Raw genomic sequence first — 16,191 nt, forward strand, 5'->3', positions numbered from 1 at the left:
ACTATTTCTAAACAAGAATCATCATCTTGCATGTACTGTAAAAACAAAATCCACAACTTTCATTTCAGAGTCAAGTTAGTCACAGAACTGGTCTGGTTTTTTAAAGATGACAAGATCACATTGCATGACTAATTTTGACTTGACCTTTTCACAGAAGAGTGTTTTTTTTCCTAACCAGATCTGCCTAATTCCATGTTATGAGCAGGTCTTACAGCATGTTGTTAAAAGACGACATTACATTCTATTTTATGATACAACAGGCACACATTAGATGCAATTCATCATTGCCAAGGCGCTACTCTGCTCCCAAATTGTCTTTTTTTCTTTTCCTAAGGAGATAAACATACTAAACAGAAAATAGCATAGTCCTGGGAAGGTAATGTTTGTAAGCAGCTATCACTCTTGGAAGATGCTGCTGCAACTGAGCATCTCTTACGCTACCTTTTAAGACTTGGAGATGGATTCTGGCAGAACCAACGTGATTGTAAAAGAAAATTCGTGATGACTATTGGAAGGGCATTTTTCTCCCATTAGAAAAATGATTTGTTCCTTAGAATAAATAGAGCCAATATTAAAAAAAAAAAAAAGGAGCATATTTCCTATTTAAGAGCATCAGAAGAGATAGCACTCAACATTTAGCTTCGTGAAAATACTACTGAGTATGTGCAAATTTTAAAAGGGCCATTAACTCCTCTTACAAAGGTTATTTTTTAAACAGAGATTAAAACTGGTTGGTTGCAAAGTCACCTCTGTCCAGATATGAGCCACAAAGTTCTACATACAATAAACTCTTGATAAAATGTTTTAACATCAGCTTGCTATATAGCAGTTTGCACAAGGCCAGGTAGAAGGACCACATATTTTCCTTAACTCAGAGGTCAGAAGTGAGACAGACACCCAATTTAATTACTCTTAGGATCCAGTTTTATCATAACTCTGCCAAGGTGCACCGTACCTTTGTCTATAATGAAAACAACAGCACTTCCGCCTCTTAGAGCTTTGCATTTTCTTCTGAGGTTTGAGGTATTCTTAACCTAGTGGGTTAACCTGAACCGAAACAAGGTAGCAAGCTGAAAATTAGTATTGCTTTTATTGTGATACAATTACTTACCAAATGCTGCTTAAGTCTGGACAAAAATTTTTTCAGTATTTTGTCGTGGTGTTCTTGAAACCTCAACAGTTTTGGAAAACCAGGAATAAAAAAACCTAAGAAAAGAAGTTGACCATGTAACAGGTGTATGTACTATAAAAATGACCTTAAAAAAGGCATTCAATGCTCTGAGAACATTATCCTTCTATAAGACCAGTGGATCTGAACGGATATTCATAGTAATATTATGATGTCCACATACAGATATGCATGTACTCCTGCCTAAATGACTACAGCAAACATCAACACATTCCCTTAGTGACTTATCAGATTAGTAATGGTACATGACAGGAGATCCATCAGTCCTATGTTAGTCTACCCACTATAAGATCATGCGGAAACCAATTTTATAATTATTCCTTAAAAAAACAAAACAAAACACCACAACCCACACCAACTAAAACTTTCAAAACCAAGAGACATAAATCAGGATTACGCCCAGCAAATTCATGGTAGAAGGGAAAACAGCACAGGCAGCTACTAGAACTGTCTGCACTGAAGAAAAGGCCATAAAAGAAGACAAGAGGGATATTCAACCAAGACAAATATGAATATATAAAGACTGTGAGCTCACACAACTGAAACTAAGGGCATATCTGTCACGGGTTTAACCCCAGCTGGCAACCAAGCACCTCACAGCCTCCTGTTCTCCCACCCTGGTGGGATGGGGGAGAGAACTGGAAGGACAACAGTAAGAAAACTCATGGGTTGAGATAAAGACAGTTTAATAGGTAAAGCAAAAGCTGTGCATGCAAGCAAAGCAAAACAAGGAATTAATTCACTCCTTCCCACCAGCAGGCAGGCATTCAGCCATCTCCAGGAAAGCAGGGCTCTCGTGTAACGGTTACTTGCAAAGACAAACACCATCACCCCGAACATCCCCCCCTTCCTCCTTCTTCCCCAGCTTTCTATGCTGAGCATGACGCCATATGGTGTGGAATGTCCCTTTGGTCAGTTGGGGTCAGCTGTCCCAGCCGTGTCCCCTCCCAACTTCTTGTGCACCCCCAGCCTACTCGCTGGTGGGGTGGGGTGAGGAGCAGAAAAGGCCTTGACTCTGTGTAAGCACTGCTCAGCAATAACGAAAACATCCCTGTATTATCAATACTGTTTCCAGCACAAATCCCAAACACAGGCCCATACTAGCTACTATGAAGAAAATTAACTCTATCCCAGGCAAAACCAGCACAGTATTAAGAATCCTGAATAGTTTTAGTGATCATACACTGGAAAAGGAAAGCACTAAGATCCCCTTCCAAATGAGTTATCAGCAGAGTTAAAAAAAGGCTCAGAGCAAATACGTAATACTAGGCAAAAAACTTGAAATGTAAAGGAAAGCTAGTACAGCTACACAGCAGGAAAATAAAACATTCAAAGAAGATCCTTCAAAAAGCTGAAGCTGTGTTCAGATCAGAAAAACAGAGATGATCAAACACTGGCAGTATAAACATGTGAAAAACAAGCCTCCCCCCAAAAAACAACTTACAAAAGACAAAAAAAAAAATACTAATAGAGCTATTTTCAAACACCTTGGAAGCAGAAAGCCTGACAGAGAATTTGTAGGTTCAACAGTCTGTGAAGATTTTTAGAAGTGCTTAGAGAAGATAAAGTCAAGACTAAAAACAAGTTAAGTTTTTGCACGGAAGACACTGGGGAGGTTCCCAAGTCAGAAGCCTCAACAGCTCTAAAAGAACTCAAAAATCAACTACCTGAAATATCGATTCTATGAAACCTCTTGCTTAAAATACCAGGAGCCTGCAAAGTGGCTGACATGGTGTGAGCTTTTCTTAAACTGGTTTTCAGCCTAATATTGGTCCAATATTCAGGCCAATACTCCAAGAGGAAACCAACAGAAACCATAATAAAGAAAGTTGGGGTAAGTGGACATCCAGATGGATGCAATGCACCAGAGAAAAATCAACATGGTTTTTACAAAGAGAGGTCACGTCTCTTAAATCTACTGGGCTTCCTTGAAGAAATCAGTGAGCATGTAGGCACAGAGAACAGTGGACTTTGCCTAAAGGTACTTAATAGGTTCTTGGTTCTTAATAGGTACTTGACTTTCCAAAGGTACTTAATAGGTTCTATCACCAAAGTAGCTTCATCTCTTCAGTCCATCTCCTAAAGCAGCTAATCCAATGAGTTAAAAGATAGTAAAATAAAAAAGACAAAAAGGCTTCACCCATGAAGTTGCATAAGAGTTTGTACTGGGACCTAAGCTATTTGACATGTGCCATGTGTCCATGCTGTGAACAACCAGTCAAGTCCTAGCTATCCTGAAAGAGTATTGGAAAATTTGGAAAAAGCAAGAAGTCATAGAAATTATCAAAGTATGCAACCATTTCTGTGTCAAGAACGGATTACAAAGCTATGTCTGATCAGCCTGCAGTAAAGAAACAGCTGAGGGGAAATACCACCAAGTGCCAGCGGTGAACAGGTTATGAACATTCACTGTCTTCTCTAAGGCAAAATCCAGAGGGCATCATCCAGAAACCATCATGTGGCAGAGCCAAAAAAAAAAATGGAATAACACAATCCATAGTCAAACACAATGAATTATTTAAGGAAGAAAAGTCTACTAGAGACTATAAAAGTAAAAACAAATTTCCATCTCAAGAAGTTCCTCCAGAAATTCTTTCAGCCTCTAATACATTTTCCAGGAGATGTTGATCTTTGGTTGCCTTATTCTCAGATACTTCACTGAGCATCTGTTGCTGGTCACTATCAAAGACGTGACACTGGGTTAAATAGGTCTGGTTCAGCAATTCCATATTCTTAGGACTAAAAAAGGCTACAAAAACACCTCAACAGTTTCTACTTGTAAATGATAGGCAGCATGGAAACTGGAAGAAGTATGGACCCACAGAACACATGTCACTTAAAAAAAAAATCACTAAAAAAAGTCCTAAACCAAAAAGAAAGCTCTTTCTAGTTACCAATTACATAATTCAGTGCAGGGTCACTAAGCTGCAAGATTTACCACCTCAGACTCACACAGGTTTAGTATTTCATAGACACAAATGCACATTCTATCATACTTAAATTTCAGGTTGCATATTAGGAAATTTTACTAATATAGGCAGGTGTTTCATTTTTTTTCTTAATGTAAACAGTGAATGACTACATCAAAGCTAATTAGCCATCATTAATAACATTCAAAGGTGCCTTTTCCATGCAAAGTTGCTCTTTCAATTTAGATATACCAACACATTATCTTGAATTTTTAAGACTATAAAAACCCGAATGGAAAGAGCTTTCAAAAACCTAAATCATTTTCAGGCCTAGATACCTGTACTTTATAATTTAGAGACTTCACATCATCCATACAATATGAAACATCAGAGAGGCCAAATTCATCCCTTGATTTCAAGTGGTGTTACGCTAGAAATTAGTCTGGCTACGTATCTGAGAGACACGGTTGCACCCAAAAAGCATTCCAGGTTTCCAGATCATATGTAGAAGACAAAAACAGATGAAAAACCTTGTCTATGGGGAGGAACTTTAAACCATCCTACTCTTGTCAATATGATTCTAATTGAATTACTCAGCCCACCCCTCTAATTTCCATAGAGAGATGCTCACTTCAGGAGAACCACCTGACAGTCAGTGGCATCAAATGTAATTATAAAAGTTTTCCTTCATGAATTTAGAATTGAAACAATTTAGGCTTTACAGAGTTGGCAAACAGTGCTCGAAACTACTTTCTCCAAAGAAGAACACAGAAAAAGTGCAAACAGTTATATGACACCAGTTAAGTCAGTTTTAAAAGTTTCCCTTCTAGAATCTGCAGTGATATTTACAGTCATGCTACACTGTGGCATAAACTCATTTAAAACATATATATTCAAAGAACCACAGGAAATCTAGGTTGGAAGGGACTCTGGAGATTATCTGGTCCAACCTGCTGAAAGCAGGACCTTAGATTAGGTTGGTAACATTTAATAAATCATAAATTGGGAACATTTGAGTTATAATTAAGGTTTTGTCAGCATATCTATAAATGCAAACTTCCTTAACAGACTTTGCCAAGTCAACTTCAACTTATGTATGAACCTGTAGCACAATGGTTCGTATGCCCTGTAGAGGAACTCATCAAGCCTTGAGCCGCTCAAAGCTCCCTCCTTCCCTCTCTAACAACTTGACAGGCATGTGCCCTGTACCTGGAGGTGGAAAGGAGAAGAGATGGAATGAAGGAGGGAGAGAGGGAGGTCTGAATGGGGTATTCAGTAACAGTTACGCAGGCAGAGCACTGAATCCCATATGTACACAAGCGACACATCTGCCTGTGTAAGTCCATCACCAGCTACCAGATGAAACCTCTTGTTCATCACAGCAAGTTCAAATGATGACTACAAAAATCAGCCTGAGAAATTCATGTTAAGAGTTCTGCATTAGCATCACATTCCAAGGTTACTACTCTCTTGTTTTAAAAAAGGTGATATGGACAAAACAGTAAGACATAAAATCTGGAAAAAGTTTAAAATCCTGTTTGCCAGTCTACAGCATCTTAAAAAGGCAACTACACCTATGTGAAGCTCCCATGTATCAAAACCAGATCAACTGATTTGGTCCATAATGACTTGATTTAGACTTACACCCCAAAACACCTCAAATTTTCTGTGACCTTTGAGGAGCTCAGCATTCTACATAGTCATATTTGCACAGTTGTAGTTGCACAGTTTTTGATTACTATTAAATCTATAGATCTTTTGTAAGATGATTTTAGTCTGTATTATCATTGTGTAAAGCTCCAAGCAAGTCTTTGACTCTTGAGGAATTCAAAATTTCACTTATGATGTTGTCAGATAGCTTTTTTTTTTTTTTTTTTAGAAAGGCGATAGCTCTGCAGAACTCTAAACAGAAAAACAGCCAACTAGCACTTCATGTTGAGGGCAGAGAACATGCAGGAACACTGAAAAGCCAGCGAAGGAAGCTAACACAGCACAAGGAAGTCTCAAGCCAGGAAAAGGAGCCAGAGCCTGTTGGACATTTGCTAAAAAGCCCAAGTTCTAGACAGTATTTACTTTTTCAGGCTTCCAAGAACTACAGCTTTTCCGAATCACCACGTCATTAACATCTACAAAAGATGCTGGAATTCTTGGGAGTAGTTCCATACCAATAGGCATGGAATATGCATAGATCATACTAAATTTGGCATGGAAAGAGAGAACTACCAATTAACATAAAAGTAACAAGACAGTGAGAGCAGGAAATGCTGTGCCAGGCAGAGATAAAACAAAGAAACGCAAAGTTAATGCCTAGATACAGTGTCAACTTTTTACTGCGGATTCCTGTCCTGCCAAATAATAGCATAGCCACAATGTTATTTAACACATTCTGTATTAGGTTACCACTAGTATTTTATTGCATAGATAGATATCTACATAACCAGCTTTCAACTGGTTACATTCCCTGAGAGATTAAGAGGAAAGGAAACATCTGATTTTCATTAAGAACTATTTGAAAGATATCACATATAAAAACAATTACTTACCACTATGGGTGAGCTTCAGTAACATCCAATGGCCCCCCAGGATAAAACTCACATTATGTCTTATTTTGACTACACAGACAGAACAGCATAGTTCCATTTTCAAATAATTTACAACTTAAATAGGGCAGGTTGAAACCTAATACATACTAAGTGACATGAAACTCCATACCATGCATAGCATGCTTTGGACCAGAGAGAAGTTTCACCAAGGCCCAGAAGGCATCTTCTTCATTCATGTACATAAGGAGTAAAGCTGTGATCTGGCTCATTCCCTGACAGTATCCAACTTCCTGAAAATCAGACCATGAAAATATTAAAATGCTGAAAACAAAAGCCTCATAACCATGAGCTGTTAGTTCTTCCTTGAGGTAGTGGAGGAAAGAGGATGCCTGTCCTGATGGCGTAAGTTCCCTAATTATGACACCAAACACACTTAATATTCAAACATTTAAAATATTGATAGACAGAAGGCATGATGCACAACCCTCCAACTGAGAAGTAAACTGGAAGTCTTGACTGTTCATTAGAACACTCTACTGATGCACAAAATCCCTGACAGTACTAATAAATTCAAGTAACTGTATAATCTTATTCTCCAAATAGATACATTTTCCATTTAGCTGTAATTTGTGTTTTTTTGCAGGGAGGGTGTCCTGCTTCCTTTTGCTTTACAGTCAGGGCACCATCTGATAAACAGGACTTTCCAAGAGTGACCTGTAACTATAAACCTGTTCAAGTTTAGCAGCCCATAGCAAGCAGATGTAATAAACCCAAAGAAAAAAAACCTGTTGTTCCAAAACTGAACTTGAGCATTTCCTCTGCAATTAATTTTGACTTTCGTGGCAGGAACCAACTGTCGCTATCATTTAGCTGCTCAGATAATCCCACTGATAAAGTATTTGTAAGGACAACGACTTAATTGTTGAATAAGTTTTTTCAGGTTTACAAGTTCTTAGCAGAACTTTGCTCTAGAGATAAAACCAAAGCATAAGAACTGCTATACGTTAAGAGGAAAAATGCAACAACATAAGTGCAAAATAAAAACCTCACTGCAGTATTGCCATCATTACACTTTAAAGGTTGATTTTAAACAATATTTTTCTTGCAACTTGAATATATTAGTCCAATGTTCTATAGGAGATATATAAAGGTCCTTCCAGAGTTTTATTTCTCAGTGTGTCAAGGCTGCTTACAATGAAAAGCTTAAGACAACATAACAAGTAAAAGACAACAAATTCCAGCATTGTAAGTTCTTTTATGGGCCAACAATTGCGAGGAGACAAAAACTGAAACGAGATAGAAAGGTTACATTTCCTAGAACTTTGAAAAATGAAACAAAGTGGCATTTAATTACAGTAACTGCTTAATTTCACTTTCTTCTTCTTAACTTTACATATTTTTACATTGAATTCTAGGGAGCTGCTGATGGATATAAAATGAAAGATGTACAAAAATTACCAAAACGGGCACAGTGAATGAGGGGATAGTGCATAAAAAAGTTAAATGTGGACATGATAGCATTTCTGTTTCTTCTATTTTATGCATGCAGCCAAAAGACATTACAAAATACCGAAAAAGTTTCTAACTCCTATGATATAGTCTGGAAACCCCACTCTGACAAATCCTCATCCAGGACTGCAGCCAAGACCGAGGGCTTAAATAAAGAAGATACAACCTTTAAAACCATGTTCCATTTTTTCGAACCCTCCAGGTTATGAAACATGCCTGTTTGCTCCAACATGCATCTTTCTGCAGTGTGTTTTCTGTCCCATCATCCAAATGAATGGGAGGCATATAACATAATGGGGGGAAAATATCAGTAGTATAAAACTCCAGCACAGCACAAATTCATTATTCTTATTAGACACAATACTCATTTCAGTCGAACGGTATGCACAGTTCAGTCTGTCCAATAAGATACTCATAATCAAGATGCTTTGTTTTATTTTAGCTTCAGCTCAAAACATGTCAACAAACACAATTTATTTCTATGTACTTCCAAAGGTCTCTGAAATGTTTGGGTTTTCTTTTTTTTTGTTTAGGGAGAAAGAAGATACAGAATTGCAAGTTATTATCTGATGGCACGTTCAGAGAAACCATATTAAGTGTGAAGGTACACAACTTACCGTATTATATATGGAATATGCAGCTAAAACATGGAATAAAGATTGTTGCCTGGAGAAATAAGAGTAGAAAAGGAAAATACTATAATATTGTATTTTGTAAACACAGAAAAACATAAAAATAGTGAACTATGTTTTGGAAACCTGTTTCTCCAATTTAACTTGTCTAGCGCTAACAAACAGGACAAACTACACTCTACAATACCATGCGCTTCTGATTTCAAACCAATATTATATTTAGCACTTTTCTGATGTTTTACATGTTGAAAGGTTTAAAAAAAAACCTAGAATACTTTGAGAAGGAAACAGCATCAGATCATCATTTTTACAGATAGGTGAAGTGAAACATCGGTTGGGCTACATTTCAAACACTGATTTATTCTGAATGCCAAACTTTAAACACCCCAGACCTGATTTCTGTGCTTGCCGAATACTAACAGCTGTTACTAATTTCAAACAGAGATGCAGAAGAGTTGAAATACTCAAAGCAGCCACAAAGGTGTCTTAATCTTGGCACCCAAATTAAAGGCTGCTTTAGTGACTGCTACTGTCAAACTGAGGAAAAACAACATCAACTCTGACTCACCATCCTATGCTCAGTCCTCCAGAGTGTACTGATCTCCATGTACTTCAGAGTTAGAATTACAAAGAGCTTTGTATAGGTCCTTTGTGTTCTCTAAAAACAGTCTAACTTATGAAGGTAGTAAGACAAAAAAACCCCAAAAACAAACAAACAAACCAACCCACAAAAAAACCCAAAACAAACCAAAAATCAAACCACAAACCCAAAACCAAACTCTGCTCTTCTCCAGTTGGGATATCAAACTAATGGTGGAGGGCTCTCATAATTTTCAAACTCACCCCTACTTTTTGTCATTTGTTGGGGAGAGAATTTAGAAATCTGAATGCCTACTTTCATCTACAACTAAAACTGCTAAAATTTAATTGCTGAGTTTTGCGTACTGTCTTTTTTCTGTCCAGTGAAATTCCCTCTACCGCTCACTAATCAAATGTATAGAAATAGATATTAGCAGGCTCAAAAAAGAAAGCCTAAGTAAAAAGCTGCACATTTTCTATTGGGAAGAGGATGCATACTTGGAGAGTTTTGCCAAAATGTCTAGATTATGGCATTTTTGTTTGCCCTCTTGCAGAACCGAAGCTTAGCCATTCTTCAGTAACTAAAGTCAAGTGTAACCTGAAGGACTAGGTATTAAGCTGGAGTCTTATTTTGCAAGGACAAACTAAAATGTCACAAATGTACACAGGAACCTTCTATATCTTCAGTGGCCATACAAAACTCAACTTAAGAGCTCAATCTATCTCATTCAAAGTAAGATACGTAAAATAATGGTAATTTAGTTCTATTTACACTAGATGATACCACTAAAGACCTGTAAAAGAATGAACCTTCAAAGACATACAGTCTACTTAAAAGTCAAACAAGCTATTGATTTACCCAGGGGACTTCATTTCATTGCTATGTGAAATGATTTCTGAATTTTTCATCAAGGCATCACTGGAAATGCATAATATACGTACAGTAATTCCAAGATCTATTCCAAGTGTGAAATTGTTTTATGCAGCCAAAGGCTTTCCTGTGGACTCTGAGGGCATGCTTACAACACAGCTACAGGGACTGGAGTTGGATCTGCTTGTGTTAACCCCAAACTGATGGGTAGCAAGCTTCTGCTAACACCTGAAATATGTGCATAAAAACTGAGGCCCGGAAGCAACACAGTCATTTTTGCATAGCACTGTGTCAGTACTGCTGAGAGGCGAGGCACATCAGCTCCAGTACAGATAGCACTGCACAAATGTATCTAAACTACAGTGGATGCACAAAATAGCTCTCAGCTTGGGAATTTCTGCTTTGTACTCCCATCCTGTGTTGCAGCCATCAGAAATTCCCCATATTTAGAATTAGTCCACAAAATACCTAGAATAATAACATAAGGAAATGTTTGTTTTATTATCACATTAAAGTCCACAGCTCTTCGAGTATTGCTATTTGAAAATAGCAGACTACCGTAGAATCTGCCTTGGAAAGAAAAGGAGATTAAAAACTGAACTAATACAGTCACAGAAGAGAAAAAAATACCCTCTTCATCTCAGCAGGGTGCTGATGCTGCAAGCTAGCAACAATGCTGATGTTTGTATTGCCACTTATTTCACTATTAAGCATTTTTAAAGATGACAGCTGCCTAATATTCCTCATCCAATGACAGTAAAAAAAACAAACAAACAAAAAAAACATTTTGAAGAAATCCAAAAGCATTAAGGCCTACATTTGTAAATAATTAAATACTCACATCTAAAATACTGCTTTATTTGGTTCTGAATTAGATACTAGAAGAGGAATACAAAATCCAAGGAAGGCTAAAATCTCTGGGAAGATAAGTTATTAGAGATGCAAAAAGTTATTTTGTTTTTGAAAATACACAGTTAAATAAAATGATTGGGTAATAAATCTTAATTTATTAGCTTGGAATTCCGATACTTTTGTATTTACATCATCTGAGACTGTTTTTATTAAATACAAAACAAGATAAGAAACCATTTCGGTTTTCTTTTGAATGCTACTGACCACCTCATAGTGAGGGAAAACTAGCTGGTTGGAAGTGACCATGTGGTTTTGCGGTAGTAACGGTAATTACATGATTGCATACAGACAATCCTGCTTCGAAAGTTTGTAGCTTACATTCAATATTCTTGCATAGGTCAAAGAGGCTTGAGGCAGATCAGAAGCTAGTTTTAAGACAAAAAAAACCAAACCTTTTAATTTACTTACTTAACACCATATCTGTCTCGAAACATGATATGATCTCTATATGTTCGATTTACATCAAGATCAATTTGCCTAATATCTGGCGAAGACCCTCGTGCTTGACACTTCAATTTCTAGGAAAACAGTAAAGAACAGAAATTAAGTTTAAAATTGTGAGCGCTAAAATAGCCGAAACCTGCCTGACTGTACAAAGTATTTGCCATCTCATGATTTAGAATGCTTAATGTGGAAGAGCAACTCTCAACAATTTTAACTTCCAGAATATGCATATACATATATGAATTCCATAGACACACATTCACACGGTATAGATGTAAAAAGACTAATCCCATATTACACTTTTTTGTGACACACCATTCACTACCCATCTTTACGGCTATGTTTCAGCATTTTAAATTTCTAATTGCCATTTCTCAGGCACATCACTGGAGGAAGACAGACAGTGACTTTTACTACTCAGGAACAAGAACCTAAGATGCAAGTGCTCCAGACTTGACTTTTAGCAAATGATTTAGTGTGGTTTTCATACTTTTCCTGCCTTTTCGTCTTAAGCAGAAGTAATAGCTACATAGCTGCCACTTATTATCTAACTATAGATAATGGACATTTCTCTAGTCATTTCCTCTTTCTGTTCTAATCTAATTTAGTTGTAGAATACCTCTACTTTAGTACTTGCTTTAACATTCTATAATTAAATCCAATTTTGCAATTGAATACTTAGGAAGCCTGCACAGGTTAGATTGCCACCTTATTTTTTGCACTTAGAATAATTTTCTCTTGACATTCATTCATTCATCCCCACTTCTGTCCCTAAAAGTTGAGTTTGCAAGACATTTCTAACTGGATTCAACATGGTATTTTCAAAACATTACATTTGAGTAGGCATTATTAGAGAATACCACAGACAATCAAAAGGCAGAACTCTACAGCTTCTGGTTGCAAGAAAACAAAAAGGCTTAAAGAAAAATAAAGGGATCAAACAGGGAACAATAACATCCATTCGGTCTGTTGCATACAAACAGAAGCTTCAGGAATATCAGGAATTACTTGTAAATCAATGAACCAACTGGTAGCAGACATTAACTGGCACAACACTAACCACAATCTCAGCTTCATGCATGTTTCAGGATAATTTAAAGTACTAACATCCAGAATGATTTGTCCCCCAGATAGAGAGAAAAGAAGGGAAGAGAAAATTTATAGTTTTAAGGTGGCATGAGGACCCAGAGCCTATGATTTGTTGGAATACAGGAAAAGAAGCACCCTGAGTCCTTGCCATCATGGGAGCCTCTAGCATGAGTGAAAAGAAAGGGTACCCAGAGTTTGAGAAACGGAAATAACAGAAGATTAAAACTGGTAATTGCCCTGCACAGAGAAGTGAAAGAAGGTGTCGTCCTATAGCAAATGCACATATTATCCTTCTAATTTTAAGGTATGCAATTTCTAAGGGACACTTGTAATGAGGAGTGTTAATATCACTTCAGGAAATGGGAAAAATGGAGAGCTCTAAAATGAGCTTATTGCAAATAAAAAAGTTAGGATAAAGATGGAAGAAACTCTACTTCTATATCTGAAATACAAACACTTTTTTGTTTTGCACTGAGCACTAGATGGCATTAATAATCTCCGAAGATGAATTCACCTATTTTTAAATGCTTCTAGTTTTATTCAGTATTCTTTCCCACAACTACATTATTCAGCATGAACTCTGTTTTATCCCTTTTGTATCCGCCACTAGTCTTACTTACAAAGTTAAGCAAAATATAATAGTCAGAAAGAGCAGCCTGTCAAACTAAAGAGCAATAAATAATTTAAGAGGAAGATCACAGACACCAAAATTTAGGTAACATCAATGTCAACATCGATCTTCTTTCATGACCTTACAAGATTCCTTGTCTACTCATACCCAAAGTCTCAGCTCCAAAAAAAAAAAAAAAAGCTATTAGAAAATGCCAAAATCAAAAAAGCCATGCATTTTCTTGAAAGTCTGGACATTATTTCTTTGAAAGGCAGTGAACATTTAAATTCCTGTGGGGAAAAATTCAAACACTCTACAATACTAAATTGCCTTTCTGTTAGCTAAACTCTCCCTATAATCTTTTAGCAGAGAGAGACAGAGAGAGGAAAAGACAGAATTTTAAAGGATTCGATTCCTCTTCTGCCTAACTTACTAGCCTGCACATAAACCTTACTCTCCACTCTTGGGTCTGAAGTTTAGCTCCGATGGCCATCAGCTGTATTCACACCCACAGAAAAAGTACAGTTAGTAGGGAAAAAATAGGGAAAAACTTAGAGGAACATAACCACAGTAAATCAGAGGTTGCTTTAACTGCTACTCAGAGCGAGGATGGGGGCTGGGTGGTGGAAGACATAGCTATTTTCTTTATATTCTAAGCAGGAGATATGCGTAAGTGGTCAATTTATGCCTGTAGAATTTTGTGGGGTTAACATCCTGTCATCAGGTGCACCTCTGAGAATACGATCAAGTAACCAGAGAGTGCTTTGTAAGGGATGTCTAAGCTTCACTTGGAGATGAGATGGCAGAAAGATAGCCAGCTTGTTCTGGCTTTTACAAGATTAAGGCACCCATCCCCTCCAGAATACTGGAGCTCCTCTTACTGATAATCAGCTAACAAGGTGCTTCCTTAATAGTCATTTCTCAAAGAGCTGTAGTTTCAGAGGGTTTTGTCTTCTTACTGGGAAAGGGGTTTTTTTCTTATTTTGTTTTGCTTTACTTTTAGAAAGGCTTTTGCAAGTATTCAAGGATGGGAAAAGAAATGGAAAGAAGATCAAATTAATTACGTGAATTAGAGAACCAAAAAATAAGCTGGAAAAGTGCTTTTCAATACATAGCCTTTTTCCTAGCTAAAAACAAGCAGCAGAGTTCAATGCAATTACTAACCTTTTTTTTTTTTAAAAAAAACCACTGCATAACAACAAAAGCTTAATAAAGCCTATAGTGTTAGTATCTGAATTTTTTTTAATTAAGTGGAAATTCTACAAACTCACATTATAAAAGTCTTTCATTTCTTCTTTCATTTTAGGGACATCAAGTAGTAAAGACCAGACTTGCCCTCTGAACTGCAGTGGGATTCCTTTATAAATTCTCCTATGAAACTGTAAAAAGAAAAGAAAATATAAATGCAGTACTATCTACAACACTCTGAACAAAAGGAACAGCGAGACACAACATGCTAAAGAGAAAAATGCAATTATATCAATTGTCCTAGCAAAGGAATGACCTGCTGGGGACAAAGTGTTCCAGTGTCTTTTGAGGGAATGAAAGTGTCCAGTGACAGCACCTGGGACCTTTGTTGATGGAATCAGCAGAGGCACCGGGAATGAAATGGACACACAGGCCAAAACATCACTCTGTGCAGGTGATGCTTACAAGCCAGGACTTTAGCATGTAGGAAGGCCTATCAAAATTGTATCACCTCTGCTGAGCAGCACTTATTCTAGAAATACTGGAAAGACTACTCCAAATTTTGTAATTTAGACACCCCCCCCCCAAAAGCATAACTGATTTTTGAATTCTTGTAAAACTGCAACAGTGTGCTGAAATGTATGTATGCATACCAAACAAGCATGTGAGATCACCAAAAAAACCAGGATGTACCGTTTCAAAAGCTAACAGATTTCAGATCATATTTCTAAACTAATAGGCAGTTTTCTAAATGCATATTAAAACTTTTGCACAAAAACAACATATAAAAGATATTCTAGCTACAGTTTCTAAGAACATAAAACAACCTACCAACACTGCATGCAATTCTTAGCTGTGAAATAGAAAATTAAATTCCCCATTCCTGACACATTCTGTTCTGACACATAAAGCTTGTATTAGAAATGGGTCAGAAGGGGATAACTCGGTACCTGTGTGTAACTAGAGTCGTTATAGAAACTATTTATCAGTATTGCCTCTGACATGTCACTCCTCTTGCATTCCCATTCAGTGGTTTGGTTCTTACTGGACTTATTTGAAAACATCAGGAGCTCTGACAACTGCCTTCCTCAGTTCTCTTCTGATTTGTATCTCCTTATGCTGCAGCATTTAGGAGCACGAAGAGCCTCTAAACAGAGAAAGATGGACTAGCTGTCTAAAGTCTTGGCTTTACACAGCCAGGAGAGACTCAAGATAAGGAAAGCCTCAGAGCAATTGAATCCTAGTCATTCAAAAAAACACACAAAAAAATGTTATCATCTTTCAGGAGACATGTCTAAGAAAAGGAAGAAGAGAGAACCCTAACAAAGAATACAAAACTTTCTGAAGTTCTGTTTTTACCATTATTTTAATGATGGCACAAGGGAGACAATTAGATTTAAAAGAGGACAAAACACACACAACCCGTCCCCAAACAATTTATTCTTTGCATTTAACCTACAATGAAGGTTAGACCTTAACAATGTATAAAGCTATCACTTCCTTGAAACATTTATAAAAGTTATGTTTGTAACATAAGAAATATTTTAAAAGAAATGTCCTCCTCAAAGACAGGATCCTTTTTTCTTTTTCACATATTTCACGGCTCCAGTTTTAGAAGATTAATGAACCCCTCATTGCAGTATATTTGCAAACCTCCTGCTGTTTGGGATATATCAGATCTTTGAAGGTGTCTTTAATGCCAGCAAGGATTCATGT

At 37.0% G+C, this 16,191-nt stretch overlaps 1 protein-coding gene across 4 annotated transcripts in view; it reads right to left on the minus strand.

Annotated features, from left to right (window-relative positions):
- Positions 1-16,191, minus strand: part of USP6NL (USP6 N-terminal like) — a 125,970-nt gene that overhangs the window by 20,100 nt on the left and 89,679 nt on the right. For all 4 annotated transcript variants that reach the window (XM_072857668.1, XM_072857677.1, XM_072857682.1 and 1 more), the window contains 5 exons: positions 14,559-14,666; positions 11,553-11,662; positions 8,768-8,816; positions 6,811-6,931; positions 1,112-1,206 (listed from right to left, as the gene is read on the minus strand). In XM_072857668.1, the coding sequence (XP_072713769.1) occupies positions 1,112-1,206; positions 6,811-6,931; positions 8,768-8,816; positions 11,553-11,662; positions 14,559-14,666 (483 nt within the window). The remainder of the gene's footprint in view (positions 1-1,111; positions 1,207-6,810; positions 6,932-8,767; positions 8,817-11,552; positions 11,663-14,558; positions 14,667-16,191) is intronic.

The sequence above is a fragment of the Ciconia boyciana genome, chromosome 1, assembly GCF_034638445.1.
Source record: "Ciconia boyciana chromosome 1, ASM3463844v1, whole genome shotgun sequence".
Classification (NCBI taxonomy): Eukaryota; Metazoa; Chordata; class Aves; order Ciconiiformes; family Ciconiidae; genus Ciconia; species Ciconia boyciana.